This window comes from Myxocyprinus asiaticus, chromosome 13, assembly GCF_019703515.2.
Source record: "Myxocyprinus asiaticus isolate MX2 ecotype Aquarium Trade chromosome 13, UBuf_Myxa_2, whole genome shotgun sequence".
Classification (NCBI taxonomy): Eukaryota; Metazoa; Chordata; class Actinopteri; order Cypriniformes; family Catostomidae; genus Myxocyprinus; species Myxocyprinus asiaticus.
In genome coordinates, this window is record NC_059356.1 from 29,265,547 (window position 1) to 29,289,860 (window position 24,314).

Consider the following 24,314-nt stretch of genomic DNA (forward strand, 5'->3'; position numbering starts at 1 on the left):
AGTGTCACCCCCCCAAACACACATAGTGCACCCCACACCAGAGACACAGTCAGAAGACTGGGTGGACAAGCACAAACAATTCCGGGCTCTCACACACACACACACACACTGGCCTTTGCCCTCCCCATTGGATCCTTTCACTCTCATTCTCTCCCCCTCACTCCTACCTTCTCTATAAAAGACCACTGTTCACCCACACTCAATCCCATTTCCCTTGCCATGGAGAACCAACGTGCTTTCTCATCCTACCGAAAGCGTTTCGGTACCCCTGGTGGCTCCCCATCTGTGGGAGTCACCTGCCGTCTTAGCACGGGCCGAATGTCTCTCCACGGCAGCCCACGCCACCTCACTTCCAGCCCCATCACCCTTTCCACATCTCGCTTGTCCCAGGGTGGGGAGCGTCTGGACTTCTCAGCAGACACCTTGCTGAAAGCCCAGTACAGGGAGAATCGCACCAATGAGAAGGTGGAGATGATGGGGCTGAATGACCGCTTCGCCAGCTACATTGAGAAAGTGCGCTTCCTGGAGCAGCAGAATAAGATGCTGGTGGCAGAACTGAACCAGCTGAGGGGGAAGGAGCCCAGTCGCTTGGGTGACATCTACCAAGAGGAGCTGAGGGAGCTGCGCAGGCAGGTGGATGGCCTCAACGCTGGTAAAGCCCGACTGGAGATAGAAAGAGACAACCTGGCCTCAGATTTGGCCACTCTTAAACAGAGGTAAGACAGAAATATTATTTCAACAAAAAGGAAGAAATTGCAAAAGGAGATAATGAGAAGAAAAAAATTATGTGATCATGTTTTATGAAGCAGATGTACAGTATTTTATAATGGACAGTTCCGACTCTAAATACTGATTGGATGAGCCACTTTCATAGCCCTTGTTTATTAACTATAAACACACATCTGTGACTGCACATTCTGTATTAATGTGTCACTTTAATTAAATGAATCTGAGTTGAAATTACGCTATTATCCCACTTATAATGAACTGTTGATTTCAGTCAATTTACTGGCTTACATGAAGAGATTTCAGAGTGATATGAGAAGTAGGAAATATGACTTGCAATCAGTGGTATAGCTAAGTGTGGGCCAGGCCCACCCAGAATATTAGAGATTATTTTTTGACAATTTTTTGATCAAACATACAGTATATTTTTAAATAGTTTAAAAAATGCATAAATTCTGATTTCTGAAAGTGTGAAAAAACTGTTTGAACGTGCTGCCTTTCTGTTAAGGAAATTTTGGTAAAAAAAACAAACAAACGAAAAAACATTCGGGCAAAAATGTAGATGATCCATTTTTATTGAGGCCCACCCAAAAGTAGCAAAAGGCTACACCCTTGCTTGCAATAACCAGATGATTGTTATAATATCACTTCATGCTTGGATGTGTGGTAATTATTAAAAAATGGTATGTTAAATGGAACTGGATGCAGTTGACCAATCAGAATCAAGTATTCCAGCGAGCCATTTAATAATGATCTACTGTATACTACTTGCTGTAAGAATGGTTTATTCAGATTTTTTATATTTAAAAAAAATGTAATTATTGATTTTACCATGGGTAGGTAAATCACTTCACTTTAATACATTTTATGCTTTAATGTAAATTATTTTGGTGCCAAAAATGTAAACAGTGAAGCACCTGAGAAGTCTTTTTTACTAGTTTAATGAAATCTATTTTGAAAGGTTAGCATTGTTCAAGTCAACATGTCAAAGTAAAAGAATAATTTCAGTGCTTTTTTATCCAAAAATAAATAAATAAATTTGTGTCTGGCTGGGGTGGAGGTATCAAGCATTCCAGGACACACCAAAAGGAATGCTAAGAGCAACAGAAAAACAACATCACAATAAAGGTCAATAGCCATGTTAAAGAAACCCAATAAATATAAATGGCCCTTATACAAATGTGTAGTCAGTTGCCATGGACGGAAAGAACAGCTGTGTTAAGAACCAACATTTCGGCAAATCAAGCATTTTTTCAGCAACGATACTATACTGCCACAACCACAATGTTACAGTGTAAATTTATAGTGCTCGAAAGCAGTGTTCATCAAGAGGCTCCTCATTTCTCTCTCTGGCTCTCTTTTCAAACTAAAGCCTTATCCACAGAATGGGATGGGGGCAGGGGGGGCACAATACCTCAGCTTCCACAAAGACTGCACACACCCCATGCAGATGTCCTGTTGTTAGCCAAGGTCTGAGTGAGAAGAACCACATTTTTAACCAAATGTCAAACCCTCAAAGCCTTTTAACTCATGGAATGTGTAACCAGCATGTTTCCCATACCAGTGAGTTTTAGATCATGTAGTGACCTAATCTGATGTGAAAATTGAATCTGAATGAAAATTATCCTAATAAAACTTAATAAAACAGGAAAATGTAGCATTGATATGTGTTCTTTCCTTTGCTGGATGAGTGTGAACTATTACCTAATGTTTAATGAGGTATAAATGGATCAAACATTAGTAACATCTATGCAAAACACAGATTAAAGTCAGTACTCAATAGAGAGGAATTTGTCTGTAACAAAATTTTTAACAAGATCTACTGACAGTGATCTATTGACAACAAGTGTTTTGTGTTTTTTTGTGTTTATTTTATTTATTCTTTTATATATTTTTACTGGTGCAGATACATTACTGTCTGTAAAGGGTTGTTTTTATGCTCAAATTATAGAAGCTGTTTATTTTTAATTGCCTGCGCTGATTTATGTTGGAATGCCTATGTCAGGTGTTACTGCTCAGTTTAGAATTGCTCCATATGAAAGGGTGTGTGTAAACTCCACCCCGTGGGAAAGACTGGTAGCTGCAGTGTATGTGAACGGTTAATGATGCATGAGTGATCCATTGAACTCTGTCCAGCCCCCTGCTGCAGGTCTTACCACACTGTGATAGATCAGCTCCAAATCATATATTAAACTACATAATCAATTAGCTATTCATGATTCAGTTTGAGGGCTGGAGAAATTATCTTCATGACATCAAAGAACAAAACTTTTGTTGTTGATGGAATGCTATTGGTCAAGGCTGAAACCAAGACAGACATGTCCCCTGCAGAATTCAGATCACCGGTAACCAATATGGGTTTTTCAATGGCTGGTTCTTATACTGGTTCTCCCCAATGTTGATTATGTTACAGCCTTGCTGTTGGTTGAAGGTTAAGAAGAAAATTAACTTTAGTAATATTAACTTTTTTCTTATCACTCTTCCAGATTTCAAGATGAGACTGCCCTACGACAAGAGGCAGAAAATAACCTCAACACCTTCAGACAAGTAAGGAACACTCCATTTCCATCTCGTTCAAATGTATAATGAAAAAGTTGGTATAATGCATACAATACATACACCTTTTTTGAGATGGTACCAGTGCAGACCTGGCACACTTAATGCCGAGGCAAAAATAAGACATGATCAAAAAAAGTTGTAGTAGTAGTTCCCTTTATAAAATCACCATGCATTTTTGTTGTGTGGAAAACAGATATTCAATAATATGAGGGTGGATAGATGATGACAGATTTTTTTATTTTATTTTTTTGCACTCAAAATCCACTTGGTTCAAAAATCCAAGGAGCATGTGCAGAGACATGAGGCTTCTAAGTAAATGTACTGTGTATTGCTCATGAGTTTGACTTCTAATTGTAGGATATGGATGAAGCAGCTCTAAACCGCATGCAGCTGGAGAGGAAGATTGATGCTCTGCAGGATGAGATCAATTTCCTGAAGAATGTCCATGAGGAGGTATCTTATCACTCTGTCTCCTCACTACCTCCATCTGTTCACTTCACCCCTGTTAATTTTACTCCAAGACTCTCTCACACAGGCAAAACCATACATTCATACACACACTCATTCACCTTGAAATGCAATTCAGCCTTTTATTTATCTATTTCTTGCTTTGCTTTCTCTGTAGGAGATGAGGGAGCTGATGGAGCAGCTGATGGCCCAACAGGTTCATGTGGATCTGGATGTGTCTAAGCCAGACTTAACTGCTGCATTGAGGGACATAAGAGCTCAGTTTGAGGTCATGGCCACCTCAAATATACAGGAGACTGAGGAGTGGTATCGCTCAAAGGTTACATAAACACACACACATGCTTTCTCCTTAGTGCATTTTCTCTTCAAGAAGATAGTACATCATTTTATTTCTGTATATCTTCTGTTGTAAATTGGAATGAAGGCAATCTAAAGTACTTTTGCAATTCAAATGTGTTTTTACCTCCCAGTTTGCTGATTTGACTGACGCGGCCAGTCGAAATGCAGAGGCTCTGAGGCAAGCAAAGCAGGAGGCCAATGATTATCGCCGGCAGATTCAGGGCCTGACCTGTGACTTGGAATCTCTTCGTGGGATTGTAAGCATTTTGTTTTACATCTCACCTAACTTGTTCAGAAAAATGTATTTCTTTAATGAACTATTAATACTTGTACATCAACAAAAGAATAGTTTAAAAGTTACGTTTAGGTTAAGGATTTGGTCGTGTGTTAATCAATGCATCAGAGTGATTTGCAGTTTGCGAATTGCAATTCAGTATGCAATAATCATGAAGACTTCATTGCACATTTTGATTCTGAACATTCTATCAATCCAAGTCAGTGGGAGAGTTTCAAACTCACATTTCTTAAAAAGCATTTGAAATAATCTAAATCAGTGGTTCTCAACCAGGGGACCGGGGCACACTATTAGGCCTCAGCAAACTTCAAAGGGGGCTTCCAAAATGACAAAAAAATTATTTCAAATAAGTTAATATCATAAGTAAGAATACTGAAATAATCTAACTTAATTAAAATGCTAAAAATCATGATTTTAGTAGGCCTAATAAACTGTTGTTTTTTACTGAAGAACATCCAGTTTGTGAAACTTCTAGAATCAGGAAGTTAATCCTAATTAGTAAATTTTAATCTATTGACACTCCAAGTGTTCTGTTCTGGAGGAAATATCTCAGCCTATAGGAGGGGCCTTCTAAATATTGTCTTGGACAATGGGGGGGGGGGGGGGGGGGGGCCTTGGAGTAAAAAAGGTTTTGTACCACAGTAATTCATCTGTAATAGTCTTACCTGTTCTCAGCTTGACTGTAGACTTCATGACAGAAAAGCCATTATGGATAAAATCCTCATTCCTGTCAGTCCACTCAATTCTATATTCTTTCTTTTTCTTTTCTTTTTTAAGAACGAGTCTATGGAGCGTCAGCTGCGAGAGATGGAGGAACGTTTTGCCCTAGAGACGGCTGGTTACCAGGATACTATAGCTCGTCTGGAGGACGAGATCCAGATGCTGAAGGAGGAGATGGCCAGACACTTGCAGGAGTACCAGGACCTGCTCAATGTCAAACTGGCCCTGGACATAGAAATTGCCACCTACAGGAAGCTGCTTGAAGGAGAGGAAAGCAGGTAAGGAGAGGGGTGAAATGGCACACCAACCCCCCCGAAACTGTTAAGATTACATTTCATGCTCTCTTGCTTAATTAATTCAAATACCTCAGAATGAAATTGTTGTAATGAAATAAATGCACTTGTGCCTCTTAGAATCACAGTTCCAGTGCAGAACTTCACTAACTTACAGTTTAGAGGTGAGTAACTATTCAGTTTTCATCATCATCTTTTTTGACATGTCTCCATTTCTACAGCTATTTGCCTTCTAACTTCATATTTTTGGTGTGTTTTGTTTTGTCAGAGACCAGCATGGACACTAAGCTGACTCCAGAGGCACATGTGAAGAGGAGCATAGTCGTGCGAACTGTTGAGACTCGAGATGGGGAGGTAAACACAAGAGGGTGCAATATACAGTATAACAGTAAACTACATACGAATTTGAAAAGATCTGAACAACCACTGCACATGAATGCACTTCTGAAACACCAGCAGCAGATGGCAGCCTTTTTCTTTTTCATTTATTCCAACTCTCACAAGAGAATAGGATGACTGGGTGATCAGTTTATCTGTTGCATGGCAGAATTGTACTTTTTATTATTTGTGTTGTGTTTCTGTTTCAGCTAAAACTAACATATGTTATACCTTTTCAAAGATAATTAAGGAGTCCACTACGGAGAGGAAGGATTTGCCCTGATCCATCTCAAGCACTGGATTGGCTGCAATTGAAGAGCACAGATTCATGGCCCAGACTCACTCCTGTCTCACTAATACTTCTGGATGTTTTGATCAAAGATCACCACCACTATCAAATGTCCTTGCTTATCCTCCCCTGATGTTCTGTCATCTGCTTAAAAACAACCGTTCAATTATGCATACTCAGAAATTAGGGCAACTATGCTGTCCTATATAGTCAAGCCAGTTGTATTTGCATAGCGCTTTTTTATTTGTATCACAGCACACATAGTTTAAAAGCAGCTTTACAGAAAATGATGCTGTATAAGAAAATAATGCTATAACGACTGTAATGTCTTAAAGTCCTCATTGTGCGGTTTAAATGAAAAACGTGATTGAAAATCACACCTTAAAAATCGATTCTTTAGTTTATAGGCAAAACACAGTAACAACACCAACACTGGAATGAGCAAAAATGTCAGATCATAGTCTAAGAGATCCGATTTCGTTCATATTCAGTTATGACTAAATTGCTCAGCATTACAGTATGAACTGAAAAACAGAGGGCTTTTTACTACTTGAAATGCGTACTTTTCTCTATTCCTGTGTTTCTCTTTTTCTCTCTCTTGGTGCTGTGGAAAAGAGTCTAAGCATAAGAGTAGACTAGTTTATCTCTGACTGTGCCATGAAAAGTCATGGTTAGGTGGATGGATGGAAGGAAGTAGTTCTGGTCTGAACAAGTAGTAGTTGAGAGTGGGCAATGTAGTTTGACCAATATAGCTTTTATCAAGCACAAATTTAGAGAATTCGTTCAGAAATGTGATGTAGTCTTTAAGGATTATGTATTAGATGAAGAAGAGCAGGATTTGGAAATGGTAGTTTTGAATGGTCAGTGTTAAAGGCAGAAGGAAACTGTTAAAGTAGGATTTCAAGGGGATGATTTTGTCAGCGGTGCTATTTGAAACTTTTATCCCACTTTTCTGATCACCCTCTGTCCTGACACAGTGGCTCTCTTTGGACCTAGGTTAAAAATGTTTTAAAAATCCAGTGAAGCTTGTTGACTTGTAGAAAGCTGATTTAACATATGGTAAACTCTAATTAGCAATGACCGTTAACTGACAGTAGACTCTTACCATTCTCTGTCTCTTACTTGACCCATGCATACATACATTACACATCTACTCGCATAGCGTTACCCATCACATGAATAAATGATTGTTGATTTTTGCTTTCTAACTGTCTGTAATAAAAAATACTACCAATTAACCTTGATCTTTTCAACACAAGATGGCTAATTTTCACATTACTCTTGCATATTGCATTTGGGATGTCACTTAATTGTTGCAGTTAATATTAATAGCAATAAAAAGACTTTTCATTTGATAGCCTCTGATCTGTTTATAAGCCTGTTTATAAGGATTGCTCAACACATCCATGGTTTTCATAACAGCTGATTTATTCTGACTGTCTAATAATGGTGAATGGTCTCTCAATATCTAATATGTGAGAATAATGGGAACTGACAGTGAATCTTCGGTCACATATGATGTTCCTACTAATATCAGACAAGCACTCAACTTGTCAAGGGGCAGAAGGCTTGAGTGACGGGTGTGTGTGACAGGGGCATTGAAACATTACGGATCCCAGGCTTGGTTAGAGGGGATTGCATGGACTATCTTTGTATTGCTCTGTCAGGTTATGTTGACAAAAGACAATCCATCATGCAAGTTAGAACTAAGTCTGCTGTTACATGAGATTACTAGACTCCTGATATCAGTGTAATTAATCCTGCTGCAGGTTGAACAAGCGTTAATGAAATTCACAGGCTAAGAACATTCTCATCCTGAAATCTTTTAACAGGTTTACATGAATTAAATTTCTTACGTACTGTTTCATAACTACATCTTTGGGGAGAAAGTAAAGCCACATACACATTCTGGGTCTCCAAAGGCAGTATTAAGTCAATAAAAGTAAGAGTGAGCCAATATCTAAGAAATCAATTATTCAGTGGTCGAGAAAATGTATTTTTAAATGCAGCACTTTAGAATATTTGCAATACCAGAGAGTACTTTGGGGTCAAATTCTTATTAATGAAATTAAAATGAAGGCAAAGATTTTAAAATGCAGTCAAACTGAAAGGACACTTTGTACAGTTTGTCGGTGCATTCTGCACAAAAGTTCTCCTCTAAAAAAACGAACAGAGGTTTATTGGTCAATGCCCCATTTTAAGAACACACACGTTATGTTTAGAAATATTGTACAGATCAACTTTTCCAAAAATTTAAAAAATGTCCCTGGCATGATCTGTGAACTTTTTTATCCTTTTTTTTTTTTTTTTTTTTTTTTTTTTTTGTCAGCTGGGTGGACTTCACCTAAAAAGATTTAGCAAATGACTGATCTCCATACTCATGAAATGAAATGTCATAGCAGACCATAAAAATTTAAGGTCACTGCAACATTTCACAGCAGAGCAGACTTGCAGTGTGGGATCTTTGATTTGACAGAACTTGGCTTGAGTTGACAGAATCCAGTCTGAAAAAATTGAATGAATGAGTCATTTGGAACGTGGAAACTATTACAAGGGCAACTGAGAGGCATGATCACATCCCATCACCACTGATGTATAATAAAGGAGTGTTAAAGTTAAATCTAAAGTTAAATCTCACACTCATTTCATTCCAAACCAGTATGACCTTTTCTTTCTTCAGCGGAACACAAGAAGAGATATTTTGAAGAAATGAATCAGACTGAAGTTGTTAGTATCTAACATTCTGCCTAACGTTATCTTTTGTGTTCCACTGAAGAAAGTAAGTTATACGGGTTTGGAACAACAAGAGGGTAATAAAATGACAACAGAATTATTATTTTTGTCTGATAATATCTGGATGTTTAACTGGTTCCACTTTAAATACTGCACTAAAAAATTAATCATAGGCAGCTTGGCTTATTTCTGGATCAGAGGGGACTATGGGCATGAGAAATTACGATCAACTGAAAGTCCCTGCAGTAGCAACAATATCTATCAGTCATATTCACCAGAAAAATCATTTCAACAATAAAGATGCTGCTCAGTTACATACAATGATCAGACATCTGTTTACCTCTGATGATTGACAGCATTCCAGAACACATGACACTCTTGATTCTGGCCTGTTAGAGAGAAAGTTAAAAACGAATATCCCAGGAAGGAGTAAAGAAAAGGGTTGTTAGAAGGTTGTAGTCACAAATTTTCTGCAGTGCCCATCAGACAACAACGGCAGCACTGAATGTTATGGACAAATATGATAGAGGTTCTTCAGGGCTGTAATTAAACATCTCCTTCTATTTAACCTCAGTCTGACCCTCCAGCGCTGCCGCCTATTTGCTCAGGCACTCAGGGAATCTGCTCGAAGCATGTCACAATCAGCCAAGTTTGTCACTATGTGTCACATCTCTCTACGTTCACCCTTCGTCCCACAAGTTAAGATCGCTGTTGGCAGCAGAGAAGTTTATCTCTTGGTTAAGATGAAAATCACTTCAGTGTGCTCATGGAAGGTGAGACTGAGGGACAGAGAGTTTTACAGGACTTATTTGGTAGAGCAGCGTTCGTCAGGATACATGGAACATTTTTCATGCAATACAAGACCTGGCCTTTCTTTTATCAAAGAGCACTCTTAAAAATCAAGGTTCCTTAATGGTTTTTGGGTTCTGCAAAGTTTTGATCAAAAAACATTTTGGCTCTGTAGGGTTCTTGAGTTGGCTATTTGGTGGTTTGGATTCTTGATGTTACATTATAGGTTCTTCAGATCAGCATATTGGTTACTGGGCTCTTTAAAGTATTAGTACATTAAATGTTTTCTGTGGAACGTAAAAAGTTTCTCCTATGATATCAGACTTTGAAAGTCCATTTGGTTGAAATTGGAAGCCTTATTTTTAAGAGTGAGCCCAGCTTTTAAACATGCATATGAAATATGTGGTATCAGATGTTTTTTTCCCTACATTTTTTAGTCTATCCTCTCCAGGCTGTGTGTGTATATATATATATATATATATATATATATATATATATATATATATATATATATATATATATTGTGTGTGTGTGTGTGTGTGTGTGTGTGTACAGGTTTTACCATTTACCATTTACCAAATGTCCCCACAAGGATAGTAAAACCTGAGATCACCTACGTTGCGAGGACCAGCCAGCGGTCCTCACAAGGGAAATGACATATTAAATTATGTTTTTTTGAAAATGTAAAAATGCAAAAAGGTTTCTATGAGGGTTAGGTTTAGGGGTAGGGTTAGGGTTAGGGGATAGAATCTATAGTTTGTACAGTATAAAAATCATTACGTCTATGGAGGATCCTCATAAGGATAGCTAAACCAACATATATGTGTGTGTGTGTGTGTGTGTGTGTGTATGTGTGTGTGTGTGTGTGTGTGTGTGTGTGTGTGTGTATGTGTGTGTGATTAGGAGGAGTTATCAGTACTCAGGCTGAGGTTTAGGCCTGTGAAACTGGAAGTATGTGGGACAGATAACACACTTCAATAGTGGTGCTCGCATTTGGCCAGATACAGATGGAGGATTTTCCATTCTGGGATCTTACCGAAACCACTAGAGAGGTTACAAAGAGAGTGATTTGTGTTAATCAGTGGATCATTGCTGTATTTTTAATAACACTTCATATAAGGAATATGATGGTAAATTACCTCTGAGAGCATATAACTTTTGCATGCCGTTGTGAAAGACCTGTGATATACTGATACACATGCTGATATACAAAATGTATACCCTAAACTGATATCACCCTATATGCTCAGAATACAAAAACAAACACCCATACACTTACACTTTCTTGGTTAACATGTGTATATGCTCCTGGTGTCTAAGTATAGCTCTCTTTTCATCAAACACACTCCAACAAGGAGCCTGCCCTGAGCTAAGAGATGCTGTAATAAATATGTCTAGAACTGAAATCACTTAGTATTATCATGTTCTCAAGCTGGCTATAAAAGTATAGTTTGCCAAAAAATGAAAATTCTCTCATCATTTACTCACCCTCATGATGACATCCAGTCTTTCTTTCTTCTGCAGAATACATAACAAAGATTTTTAGAAAAATATCTCAGTGCTGTATGTCCATACAATGCAGGTAAATGGTGACCAGAACTTTGAAGCACCAAAAAGCACATAAAGGCAGTATAAAAGTAATCCATTAGCCTCAGATCAATATTCAATATATATATATATATATATATATATATATATATATATATATATATATATATATATATATATATATATATATATTACTATAAATCTTCACTTTCACTTTGTGCATATCATCACACACCTATTATATAGCTTCGGAAGACATGGAATTAACCACCGGAGTAGGAAAGATTACTTGTATGCTGCCTTTATGTGCTTTCTGGAGCTTAAAAGTTCTGGTCAGCACTCACTTGCGTTGAATAGACCAACACAGCTGAGATATTCGTGTAGAAATCTTTGTTTGAGTTCTACAGAGGAATGAAAGTCATACACATTTTAGATGGCATGAGGGTTAGAAAATTATGAGTGAATTTTCATTTTTGCGTGAACTATTCCTTTAAGAGTGATTTAACTGATAAATATGCAATGTAAATGTGCATTACATTAATGCAAATATAACTGTAGTGATCCACTGAATGGTGAAAGATGCTAATGGTAATTGGAATTTTGTTTTGTGGATATGTTATCCTTGTTTTATGGACTGGATCCCACTAGGACATAACACATAACCTACCTTCCAGCATGATAAACGCTCAGAGAGAGAGAGAGAGAGAGAGAGAGAGAGAGAGAGAGAGAGAGAGAGAGAGAGAGAGAGAGAGAGCGCATCTGCCTTCTGTCAAAAGTGGCAGTTGTGTCTGCTGCTCCCTTGTGAACGCAAGCGCCTATTTCACACTGAGCCAAGCTGGGCGCTACCTCTAAAGTATCCGGAATCAGTTCCGTAGCTTCGCGTTGTTCTTCAGTCTTTGTTTCAGAAGATGTTTCGCGTGGTTTCAGAGAGCACTTACGTGCGTTATCACTGCGCGCAGCGACCTTTTATCTAACGACGCGGCATTTCTGGTGCTTTATAGGCGGCGGTGGAGTTGCGAGTCGCGAAACGGCGAGACACCTGCTTCACTTTCATTCAGATCCGACAAGCAACAAATACGCGCTGCAACTCCACGACTTCTCACTTTTACAAGGATCACATCAACATTCCCATGCACTTTTTGTTCAATGCTGGGGCTATAAGCACTTTTTGTTCAATGCTGGGGCTATAAGCACTTTTTCATACACTATGTGTTTCAGTTTGGGCATATCTTCCTTTTACCTTTCCTGTTGTCCTTGAAAGAAAAAGAGAAAATAAGAGGGGTTGTGACGTAAGTGTCTTGGATCTTGTCCACGCGAGAAAATGCCTGTGCGTCGGGGACATGTCGCTCTCCAAAACACCTATCTGGACACCATCATAAGGAAATTCGACGGACAAAGTGAGTTACAAAAACTTTGGTTTGAATAATACGAATAATGCCAATAATTTTTTTTAGTTTATATGAAGTTGTGTGTGCGCGCGCCAGTCAGTGGATCTGACAGATTTGATCTGCATTGTGCAAATACATTGGGTAAAAACTCATCTGTCACTTCTAAATATTCAGAGTGCAAATTTGCTAACCACCATCTGTCCCTCTGTTTCTTCTTTGTATTTGTGTATGCTGTGCACCTGTTTTGCTCATTCTTTCATGTTGTCTATTTTTACATGCTGCACATATACTTCACACTCATATAAACAGAATGAAATTTGCCTGGAAAAACAGTATTAGCAATATTCATCTACCATTAATTATTCACACTTTTCCAATGTCTCACCTTCCACATTTACAAAGGTTACAGGTGGAACCACTGCAGTCAGCTTGCTTGTGCACATAATTACATTTCATTTGAGCTGAAAGGAAAAGAACATTTTATGTTGTCCTTGCCCTAATCCTAACCTTGACCCTAAACACTCAATCCAGTCAATCAAACCCAGAACTTAATTCTGTTTTAAATCTAAAACCTGCCCTCTGCCTGCTCTGTCATTAGGTCATTAATCAAGGGGACTTGATGCTTTAAATAAGCAAGGCAAAGTCACCATTACAACAGACCTTTTAATTATGATCATTATCATGTCTTTGTCCTTAAAGGCACTATTTAGATGCTGCCTTTGACCTTTGACCTTTGTAGCTACACAGCAAAAAACAAACAAACAAACAAACAAACAAACAAACAAACCAAAAAACAAACAAACAAACAAACAAAAACAAACACAAAAAAAAAAAACTGTGTTGTCCATGTAGGGCAAAAACCTTTAAGATTTACAGATAAAATATTACATTTAAGTTATTGAAAACTTTAGCCTGCTCTGTCAATGTTGCCTTAGATATTGCTGTTATTTCTGAGAAAATGTATCATTCAAGTATTTATTTCTTCTCCGCCAGTCTGCATACATCAGTAATGTGTGCACTGCTTTTGCTTTTGGTCCTCATTCTTTTTTTTAAGTACACATTCATGCACATATGTGCAAGTGTGTATAGATGTGTGAACGTGCGCCTGCAGCTTCTCCCTTTACTCTCTATCAGTTAAGGCTAAGAGTCATTTTGCGGCTGCTAGGCAACCATCATAGTGCATTGTGTTCTGTTCCTGAAGTAAAAAGGGCGATAATGAGTTTGATGCTGTTGGGCATTAAAGTTGCTGTCACCAAACACAATTAGCATTCACAGATGGAAAAATAGTGTTGAGATTCAGTAATAAAAGTAGGCAGCTTGACTCCTTAAAGGCGCTGGTAAAAACCCATAACTATTTGCCATAAAGAGTGAGGAAACATGTGCCTTCTGTTCAAAGCAGAGTCTCTAACATTTCCCTAACATTAAAAGGAACTGTGGTGCTCTCTGACGTAAATTAGAGAGGCAAGGTTAGGGGTTTTTCACCTGTCAATAAAGCTGATATGTGAGGCACTTGCTCTAAAAATAGCACAGCTGTCAGCAGATTTCCTGTTTGTATCACATCAACCATCAAAAATACTGAATATTATATGTGTTATTATTATATTATACTATATGTAAAGACTCGTATGTTATATTCCTAAGTGCACTAAGTCTTCTTAAGACATATACGATAGCTTTGCTTGAGGAACAGACAGAAATGTAGTTATTTGCTGAAAATCTTCACATTGACCGCAGCTTTCAAATCTCATTTGTGTCTGCATTTTTGGGGCTGTGAACTGTACGTCTTGCCAGGATTGACATTACTGACACCAGTGGTTCTCGTGTGTCTCCTCATTGACATTAATCTTGGCTAATTAGATTTTTTTTGTGTGTGTGTCATTTTTGGAGCTTAACAGCCTCAGTCCCCATTCACTTTCATTGTATGCAAAAGAGTAGTTCAGATATTCAGCTAATCCACTTCCTTTGTGTTGTGAGAGTCATTAGAAACAACAAGAGGGAGAATAAATTATGACAGAATTAATAATTTAATGTAAATACCAAACATATTGAAATGTCTGTTCTCATGTGGCATGCTAATGTGTATTGATCTAATCTCTCTTTTTATTCCACTCTTTCGTGACCTTCATGCCAAACAGATCGTAAATTCCTGATAGCCAATGCTCAGATGAAGAACTGCGGGATTATCTACTGCAATGAGGGCTTCTGTCAAATGTTCGGTTTCTCGCGAGCAGAGATCATGCAGCAGTCCTGCACCTGTCAGTTCCTGGTGGGGCCGGGCACTATGAAGAGCGCACTGGCACAGCTGGCACAGGCCCTTCTCGGATCAGAGGAGCGCAAGGTGGAGATCCTGTACTACTCTAAGGAAGGTATGACTGCCTTAAATGGCTTGCCTTTATCAGGGTAAGATCATAAACTGTTTAAGCATAAACTGATCGACACGGGTCGATTTTTACCCCAAAAGTAGAGAATAATTAGATCTCATGTTAACACAGTCTTCTTACATTATCAGATTTTTTAATAAACTGATTTTTGGTTATTATCAGCATATCGATGTGCATGTAAATGCACTCAGAGATACAGTATACAGATGACGAGATTGAATAAAGACATGGTGATAGAGGGATGCAATGGCATAAGGAGAAGATATACTGTATAGATGAAACCTTTCAAAAACATGTCCATATGACCCATTTTATTACAAGTCATTGCTTTAAACTTTGTTCTTTTGTGGTTTAAGCTAGGCATGCCAAAAGTACCGGTACTTCGGTACCAAGTCTATACTAAAATAAAAAAAGTCACAAGACCAGAGTTTCTGCAGTACTGGTAGTACAGACTCAATTCCATACCAGCATGCTGTCTGAGTGACACATGACTGCTTCCAAATGCTCACACACAAATTTGACATATTTGGGGAAAAAATGAATGCATATTTAATCAAATATAAAATTGTGATATGTCCTAGTGTGATTATTAAACAGCGAAAGGCTTCAATCTCAGTCTGTTTGAGCTGCGTGCTTTAAAGTGAATGTGTGAAGCTGACCGCTCATACACTGAAAAATCCACAGACACAGAATCATGCACACAGTGTATGTTGTATGAGATGGCAGAACTATGAAGCGTGAAACACATGTAGATTACATATTTATATACTTAAATCACAGCATTTGCGCTTTATTGATCACACTGGGCCATATAGCGAACTGCTTATAAGTGTGAAGCTTCTATCAAAAACACAAATCAAAATAAAAGCTTATGTCAAAATAAAAGCTTGATTGAAAATAAAAGATAGATACCTGAAATTGAAGAAATTGTGACAGAAATACAGTATATTACAACTGTATATTATAATGTTTTATTCACTGTAATAATGTTAATAATAATATTAATAGAATTTATTAATAAACAATTATAATAAAAATTAAGCAATATATAGTAAGCAAGAGTGCTGCTGTACTGAATAAAAATTTGGTAAAAAATGCAATGGTTTGATGATTTGATTTTTTTTTTTTGGAATTCATTAAATTAAACACCATTTTAATGATGAAATTAAATTAAAAACATAATGAAATTCTGAAAAATAAAATAAAATAAAAAACAGGATTTGGGGGAAAAAATACATGAAGGAAATATGTATTTGTTTTAATTTATTATTTACAATGAAATGTTAAATAGGCTAACGGAGTGTGTTCAATATCACATTACAATATTAGCATATTTTTGCTGTGGTTTTGGTATCGATATAGTGAAATTCTAAAATTTTGGAATCATGACAACCCTAGTTTTTGCAAAACCTAAAGGAACCCACCTAGATTTTTGCCCAGCTGTCAGATTTTTTAAAAAATTATTATTATTTACTGTATTTATTTATTTTTTTCTTTTAAGATTCTTCCTGTAACCTACACATGTTCCTGTAATTGTTTGCGTATCCAAAGTTATGGTCAAATGCAGTGGCCCCAAAAAGTATTTAGACACTTAAAACACACTTGTTGCACACAAAAGTGACTGAATACCAATGCATTAGATTCAAAATAAGACATCTGCAAACAAAAGATGTTAGGCTTTTTCTCAGAACTAATTTCTCTTTTCTGAGCCATGTCAACTGTTCTCAAGGGGATTTTTTTGTGGATGTATGAAGTCAGTTGCCCTCAAGCTTGCACAAGTGACTCACAGGTCTAGTCCATCACATTAACTGGTTCTTGTTGTGAAATGTTTTGCTTTGAAAATATGTTTGTGCTATATTTCTTTAAAATAAATGCCACTTGGTTATATATTTTATTAAATAAGGCAAAAAAAAAAAAAAAAAAAGGCAAAGGCATTCACACATACACACAGGTTTTTGGGGCCACTGTATTTCTTGCAGCATTACTCCAGTTGTACATTCTTAAGTAAGTCATGCCACTGACTTACTACTCAAAATAAATCATCAGACACCAGTCCAGGAATTTGTATTGCCCTTTTGTTTTGTAACACACACAGACAGATACACATGGGAAAGTAACACTCTGATGAACTGGCTTAATACAGAGGCCAGCTGAGGCTGCACAGAAAGACGAAAGTGTCTACCCAACAGACTCGCCCCATCCCTCTCTTTCTCTCTTCCTGTCTATAGTCTCCGCAGACAGGAAAAGATGAAGGGTGTACCTGGTACTCTGCACAATGTTAAACCTGTGTTTTGTGCATGTATGTGCCCTTTTGTGTGTGTGTGTGTGTGTGTGTGTGTAGTTCAGCTAGAAAGTGGACAGGTGTTCCTTCGGTTGGTAAGCAGTACACTGATAACATTACCATGACAACAGGACTCTAGAGACTTAGACCCCTATCAGTGAACTAAAGCACTGAGATGCACGCATGGACAGACACGCACGCACTCACACATGCCGGCATTGCTCTGTTCTTTTATCTAGAACATGTTTTGAGTGGATACAGCTTCTAGATCTGTGTCACAGTTGAGCTAGAGACTGAACAGCACCTTGTGTGTGTGTGTGTGTGTGTGTGTGTGTGTGTGTGTGTCAGGACAGGGTCTATATTTAGAGTGGTTGATGGCCTGCTTTAGTCAAGAGCTGAGGGGGGTCTGGCTGACTTTAATCATGCTGTTCTTTCTCTGTTTTTTTCTGTCCTCCTACTCTTTGTCACTCCCTTCTCATTCCTGCTTTGCATCCTCATTGCTTTGGTTTGAATCAACTCATTTTTGCTCTCTCATTTATCTCTTTTATTGTCTGTCTGTTGGTATTTGTTTCTGAGTTAACTCTAACTGTTTTCTCAACCAGTAGACCATAGTTTTGTAGCAGATGACAAGTCAACCAGCCCAAGATGGTTTGCTGGTCTTAGCTGATTTAAACTGGTCTCAGCTGGTTTAAGTTGGTCTTCCTGCTTCAATTTCTGACCCATATGCTAATCAAATCACCAAACTCATTGTCATTAAGCAGGAAACCGTATTGTTGTTTGAGTCATTTGAACTTCATTACATTGAAGGGAGAGCAGGAGCTCAAAATTGTCCTAATAAGATTACATATTACACAATACATCTCAACCAATTGGTTGAGGTTATTATTATTTATTTATTTTTGCATTAAAGTTCATGATGAAAAAAAAGTGCAAGAGTCTGTTCACCCACTAGAAGATATTTTTTTAACCCTTCTGATTTGGGAGAAAATTCCATTCAACCTACAAGTTTTATCTGGGTAAAAAAAAAAAACGGTAGAGTACAATAGATTTACAGCACCTCCCTTTTGATTATAAACATGAATATTGCTGAGGCCTGGGTAGCTCAGCGAGTATTGACACTGACTACCACCCCTGGAGGGTTCGAATCCAGGGTGTGCTGAGTGACTCCAGCCAGGTCTCCTAAGCAACCAAATTGGCCCGGTTGCTAGGGAGGGTAGAGTCACATGGGGTAACCTCCTCGTGGTCGCGATTAAGTGGTTCTCGCTCTCAGCGGGGCGCGTGGTAAATTGTGCGTGGATCGCATAGAGCAGCGTGAGCCTCCACATGCTGTGAGTCTCCGCAGTGTCATGCACAGCGAGCCACGTGATAAGATATGCGGATTGATTAAAAAACAAAAACAAAACATGAACATTGCTATAAGTGATTCGTTCATGTTGTCGTGGCTGTGCAAACTCAAAATGTATAGTTTGTGTTTTGTTCATTTGACACATGACAGCGCCCTAGTAATCACCCAAAACACCTTATTCAGTCATTCATTTTTGTTGAGAATCCAAAGGCATTTTGATGAAATGGAAGATTAAGATTGTTTTTTCACCATTTTTAACCCTTAAACGGATACAAAATAATAATAGTAACCAAACATAACAGGGGGCTTAAGAGAATATATATATATTTTTCCCTCTAGTATTTCTTGAGTGACAGATAAAGGGTCAAAAGTACAACTCAAAGTCCTTTGATTTCTTCAGAAACTCAAGAGCAGTATGTCAAGAAGAGTTTTAAAGAAGATCTTTTACAGTTTCATAGCCAAAATATAGGTGACCTAAATGTTCTCAATTCATCTGTGTTTATCTTAGAGCTTGCAACTAGAGTATTTCATGTGTGTTTCCTCATAATCATGGAATTCAGACCCCCCAAACAGCAGCACCTGTGTGTGGGTGTCTTATAGTGTGTTTGCTTTAGTGTGAGTGTGTTTGGACTACTTAGAGCTGTCACACAAGTATTTATAACAGTTTCTCAGGAAAACTAAGGAAGGGATAATGTACCATCTGCCGGTCATTATCGCTGTATAAACCATGGTAGAGTGATCAGGACCTTGTATCATCCTGAAGGGGTTTATTTTGTGATAATGACCAGCTGACTGTACATTATCCCACATTACATGGCTACTTACCAAGTAAGTGAATAAATTGACATAAAACATTGATTTCAGTTTAAATGGTTTTATTTTGTGAGAAGAGAGAGAGAGTGTGAAGTGCTATGAGAAACACAGAACTAGCATACAGCATACAGGACATTGGTCAAATATACAGTTTAGAGGTCATTGTAAAGGAATATTTGACCACGGAATGCTGCAACGACCAATCAAAATCAAGTATTCCAGAGAGCTGTATAATTACCTAACTTAATTTTTTTTTGTATTTTATACGTATGTTTCTGTTTGCTGACATCCCTCCCACTGCTCCCATCCTCATTCTCTCTTTCTCTTTCATTCTGTCTATATTTTAGGGACGTGTAGACCTTGTTTGGTTGATGTTGTTCCTGTAAAGAATGAGGAAGGAGTCGTTATCATGTTCATCTTAAACTTCCAGGAGCTCTTAGATCCCTCCATGAAGAAAGGTGGCATCAAACAGCGAATGACACACAGCTGGCTACAGGCAGGTGTGTGTTCCCCCCTATCTCTGTATGTGAATGACATTCTAGCCCTTTCTGTAATACAGCCATATAAGGTAAACTCACACTGCTGTGTTTGGTGTGACGGTTGGTGTAGAGGTGAAGCCTATGGCAGTGTTTGATAAAGGTTGTGTCAGATTTGTTGGTGATTGTGTGTATGCACATGTGAAGTGCAGTGGTGGGCCGTGCATTTAATGTCTAGGCCTTCAGTGTGATTCGTGCCATTAAGAAAACACAGTTTCACAATGAATAAGAAGCCGTATGCCTTTGGGCATCATACATTATGTTGCAGCGAACTAGTAATACCAATTGACATTTTAAAAACACATCCACGCACGAAAGCCAGAACTTGAAACAACATTTAATGCTCAAGCAAGCCTAATTTTAACTGCAGCATAACAGTTTTGTGAAATGAACGTCTCCCGAACAGACATTCAAAAATAATAATTTTTCATATGAATCTACCAAGGAGGTCTAATAATACCTGGAAAAATCCATCTAATAATATTTGCGATTTAAATGTTGCTTGCAATAAATTTCGTTTTGTCAGAGTACACAGTTATGCTGCGTTCCATTCAAGTTGGATGAGGGATATTCATACTTGATATCTCTGACCATAAATGCATTCCATTCCCTGATATTCGGAAGATGACGTTTAAGGAAACAAAACTGCAACCTCCCGTTAGCTTAGCAGGGGTTTGACTCTCACTAGAGATGTCTCCTAGCAACCCAACTGATAAACAATGCTGCAGCGCTAGCATTTGTGCTTCAGGTGTACGATTATAAAAAGAGATTATAATGTTTTATACACCTGTTTCTGCAGGCGTATGTTAAACAAGCTTTAATATCATGTAATGTGGAAATGAACTCATTTATCGATATTACTTAATAAAGTGAATGTTTATCACTTACTTTGTATATCTCCCTGAGTGTCGACATGTTTGTGTGACATCATGCATCTGCATCTCGGCAAAATCGGAGTTGAGAATTTCTGCCTACAAGTTGTAATTCTGACTTCAAGATGCATTTCATTGCACTTTTCCTAGTAGGAAGTTGTAAAATCCGACTTTCTGAATTGAATGGAACGCAGCTGTACTTTTCAAAACTTGATCTGACACTGAATGCTCCAGCAGCCTAATTTACACTTAGAAAACTCCTGATGTTGCTATAACAAACCAAAAAGCACTTGCCAATTTACTTGAAGTGAAAATCAGTCCTCCTTTCCTGTTTAATAAATTAAGCAATCACACGGTCATGTAGAACATCTCGTGTTTTTAAATCCATAAAGATCTCTTTCTCAATGGCGATAGCGACAGTGATGACTGCGACTCATCAGACAGCTTAATCTTATGCTTTTCGCTCTTGAATTACGTACGTCACTTAAAGCGTGATTGCGTCACTCAAGGTCAGCTAGAAGGCCTTTACCGGGACATATCTTAAAGATCACACCCACCACGAACAAATAAATCAATCTGATTGGCTGATGAATCTGACAATCTGACTTTAGTTTCCCATTCATTTGCACTGTTGAGGGATTCTGTGGAAATTATGAAGGCCTGACGGGGTGGAGCTCAGACTCATGCGCTGCTTTGGGCATGTGATTTGTGAAACATTTGTCACACTTCTCTTGTAAGCATCAAGGAATAAATTCTGACTGGATAAACTTTTCATTTTTCTCTATTTGTTTGTAGATTAATTAAGAGAGGAAAGCGATTAAATATACATAGGCAAAAAGATGATTGAGAATGAAAGGATGAAAAATATTTATTTATTTGGCATGTTAGGCCAGCAGAGAAGGCTTTGCTGGCCCTGAGAATTCGCCTCTGGTGAAGTGTGTACATATGAATGGGCTATCATTTCTGTCTGTAGTGTTGCATTTAACTATTATATTAAACACTTTGAGACATTCAGATATTTACAATACATTTATTATTATTAATAATAATAATAATAATAATATTTTTTATTATTATTAATAATAAATGAAATGTAAATATCTGAATATATCATAGTGTTTAATATAATTATTGAATTATTATTGAATTATTAATGATTAATAATAAGAATTATTATTATTATTAATTGTTATTATTATTATTATTACTTATTAATGGTTAAATAATAATTTAATTATTATATTAAACACTATGATGTATTCAGATATTTACATTTAATTTATTAATAATAATACTAATAATTGTTATTATTATTATTAATTGTTATTATTTTTATTATTATTAATTATTAATGATTAAATATAATTAAATAATTATATTAAACACTGAGATATTAAGATATTTACATTTCATTTATTATTAATAATAATAATTATTATTATTAATAAATCAAATGTAAATATATGATTTTTTAATTATTATTTTTATTATTATTATTAATGATAATAATAATAATAATAATAGTAAGTGTTATTATTATTATTATTATTTTTAATGATTAAATATTCGATAACTTATAGTATATCCCATAGGAAAGAAAAATCTAATATGAGATCTTTTTAATATCTAAGTTGTTTCTCCCAAACAGCAAAGATTTCTAAAATTAAAAGAGATTTAATTGTCTCTGTATCAGGTCAAAGACGTAAGATGAGGCTGCGAATGCCCTCTCTCCGTGTGAAACGGCAGCCCTCCCTCCCTAAGGACCACTTTGAGGGAGTGGTGGTGGACTACCTACAGGTACATGCTCATGCTATACACATCCATGTTCATATTCTCCCCCACACACCTGACCTACAGCTCCCCTCTTTGTGTACTGCAGCCCTCTAATAAGGAGATGGCCTTGAAAGACTTGCAGATGTCTTCCCAAGAGAGCTGCTTGAAGTCAGAGACCCAGGCCCTGATTCAACATAACCCCTCCACATGTGGCTTCTCCTCCTCACTCTCACGGCCCTCAGACCGGCTAGAGCCCTGCGGACCCCCCCTCACACACAGCCACTCCAGAGAGAGTGTACGCAGCCTGCGCCGAGCCTCCTCACTGCACGACATCGATGGCATGAGGAACCAGTGGAGTGGTACGAACAACAAAGAGTGTTTTTGTCTCTGGTTATAAGTATGAATGAAAATTAGAGTGAGTTTATGTGTATAATTATCTAGTTTCTAGTTTGAACGACATACTGACAGAAACATAGGCTCTGTCTGAAATTGTGTAATTGCTGCTTTATCAGACAGTATTCAGAGGTAGGAAGACATCTAGGCAAGTCCCAATCCAATGTTTGCATAACATCCTGTTTACTAAGATGCCTATCTGGTCGATTTTTGAAGGCAGCATAAATGTATCACGTATCTGTGATATTTCAAAATCTTGTGTGTGCAGTTTGGTGGGTGATTGAAAGAGTAAAGTTGCCAGTAGGATAGATTTTTTTTTTAATAAATAAATAAATAAATAAATAAATATATATCAGTTGTTTCTTCTAAACAGCAGTGAGATTTACTGGAGAACAAATGGACTGTTTTGTTTAAGTAATCTCACATGTCTTCTCTTGAGTTGCAGAAATCTCAACATTTAGCCCGTATACATGCATGTTCTTACACAGATTATGCTTAATAAGCTGACAACAGGTAGGGTCATGTAAACGCAGTGCAAAAATGCCACTTCAAATGACAAAAATGCACACATAATTTAAAATCTTGGATTTAAAGAATGTCCTTCAATGAATTCCTCTGTTCTTATTTAAAATCTGATATTCTTAATATTCTATTCTAGCCTGGTTATGCATTTTACCCCTTATTAATGTTAGTGAACTGGTTAAATTGAAGGATTTAATCTGAAAGGATGACATACAGTATATTTTTATTTAGTTAGAAAACATCTGCCCTCATAAAGGTAAAAAATGCCCCTGAGAATCAATTGCAGGGGCAAAAGAGCCCCTTAATGGTAAAGTTAATTTCTGACACTGGCTTATATCACGCATTATAGTCACTAAATATTTGCGGAATAAACCTGGCCTGAAACCAATTTCCTTAAGACGTATCTTCATGCAGAAATGCTGCCTGTTACGCCACTGACTGACTGGGCAGTGAGATTGCAGCTCTTTGTTTTCCGTTTATCAGAGCTGTAATAAAGCATCATAAGTCATATACAGAATGGAATGGGGAGGTGGGGGGGTGGGGGGTATAAACACAATGATCAGTGGTATAAGCACATCAAAGCAGTCCACTTGTACATGTTAAAATGTAAGTCACCGGATGTCCAGAGTGAGGCTCGTTGTTTCCCTTAGTGAGATGGGCACATGTGGCAGCCTGACAGGCCTTTTTCTGTAGCTGCAGTCCTAATCAATGCTTTTGTGTTACTGTGATTACCCCTATCCACCCCTGATTTGCTCACCATTATGCATGTGTGTGTGTGTGCGTGTGTGTGTGCTATAAAGAATTTATTTCTGTTACTATACAGATGTCCGTGTGACTCATAAATACATTCTAACGTCATCATTATTGTATTAT

General features: G+C 37.5%; 2 protein-coding genes across 3 annotated transcripts in view; both read left to right on the forward strand.

Annotated features, from left to right (window-relative positions):
• Positions 1 to 219: 219 nt before the first annotated feature.
• On the forward strand, positions 220 to 7,412 carry LOC127450481 (glial fibrillary acidic protein-like). Its single transcript, XM_051714625.1, has 9 exons — positions 220 to 716; positions 3,213 to 3,273; positions 3,643 to 3,738; positions 3,911 to 4,072; positions 4,224 to 4,349; positions 5,165 to 5,385; positions 5,521 to 5,564; positions 5,669 to 5,754; positions 6,020 to 7,412. The coding sequence occupies exons 1-9, from the start codon at positions 220 to 222 to the stop codon at positions 6,059 to 6,061; spliced, it is 1,335 nt and encodes a 444-aa protein (XP_051570585.1). The 3' UTR covers positions 6,062 to 7,412.
• A 4,522-nt stretch (positions 7,413 to 11,934) lies between these two features.
• The window catches only part of LOC127450762 (potassium voltage-gated channel subfamily H member 6-like), a 51,691-nt gene continuing 39,311 nt past the window's right edge, over positions 11,935 to 24,314 (forward strand). For both annotated transcript variants that reach the window (XM_051715101.1, XM_051715102.1), the window contains exons 1-5: positions 11,935 to 12,534; positions 14,661 to 14,891; positions 19,693 to 19,845; positions 22,447 to 22,550; positions 22,633 to 22,885. In XM_051715101.1, the coding sequence (XP_051571061.1) occupies positions 12,459 to 12,534; positions 14,661 to 14,891; positions 19,693 to 19,845; positions 22,447 to 22,550; positions 22,633 to 22,885 (817 nt within the window). In that variant the 5' untranslated portion in view covers positions 11,935 to 12,458. The remainder of the gene's footprint in view (positions 12,535 to 14,660; positions 14,892 to 19,692; positions 19,846 to 22,446; positions 22,551 to 22,632; positions 22,886 to 24,314) is intronic.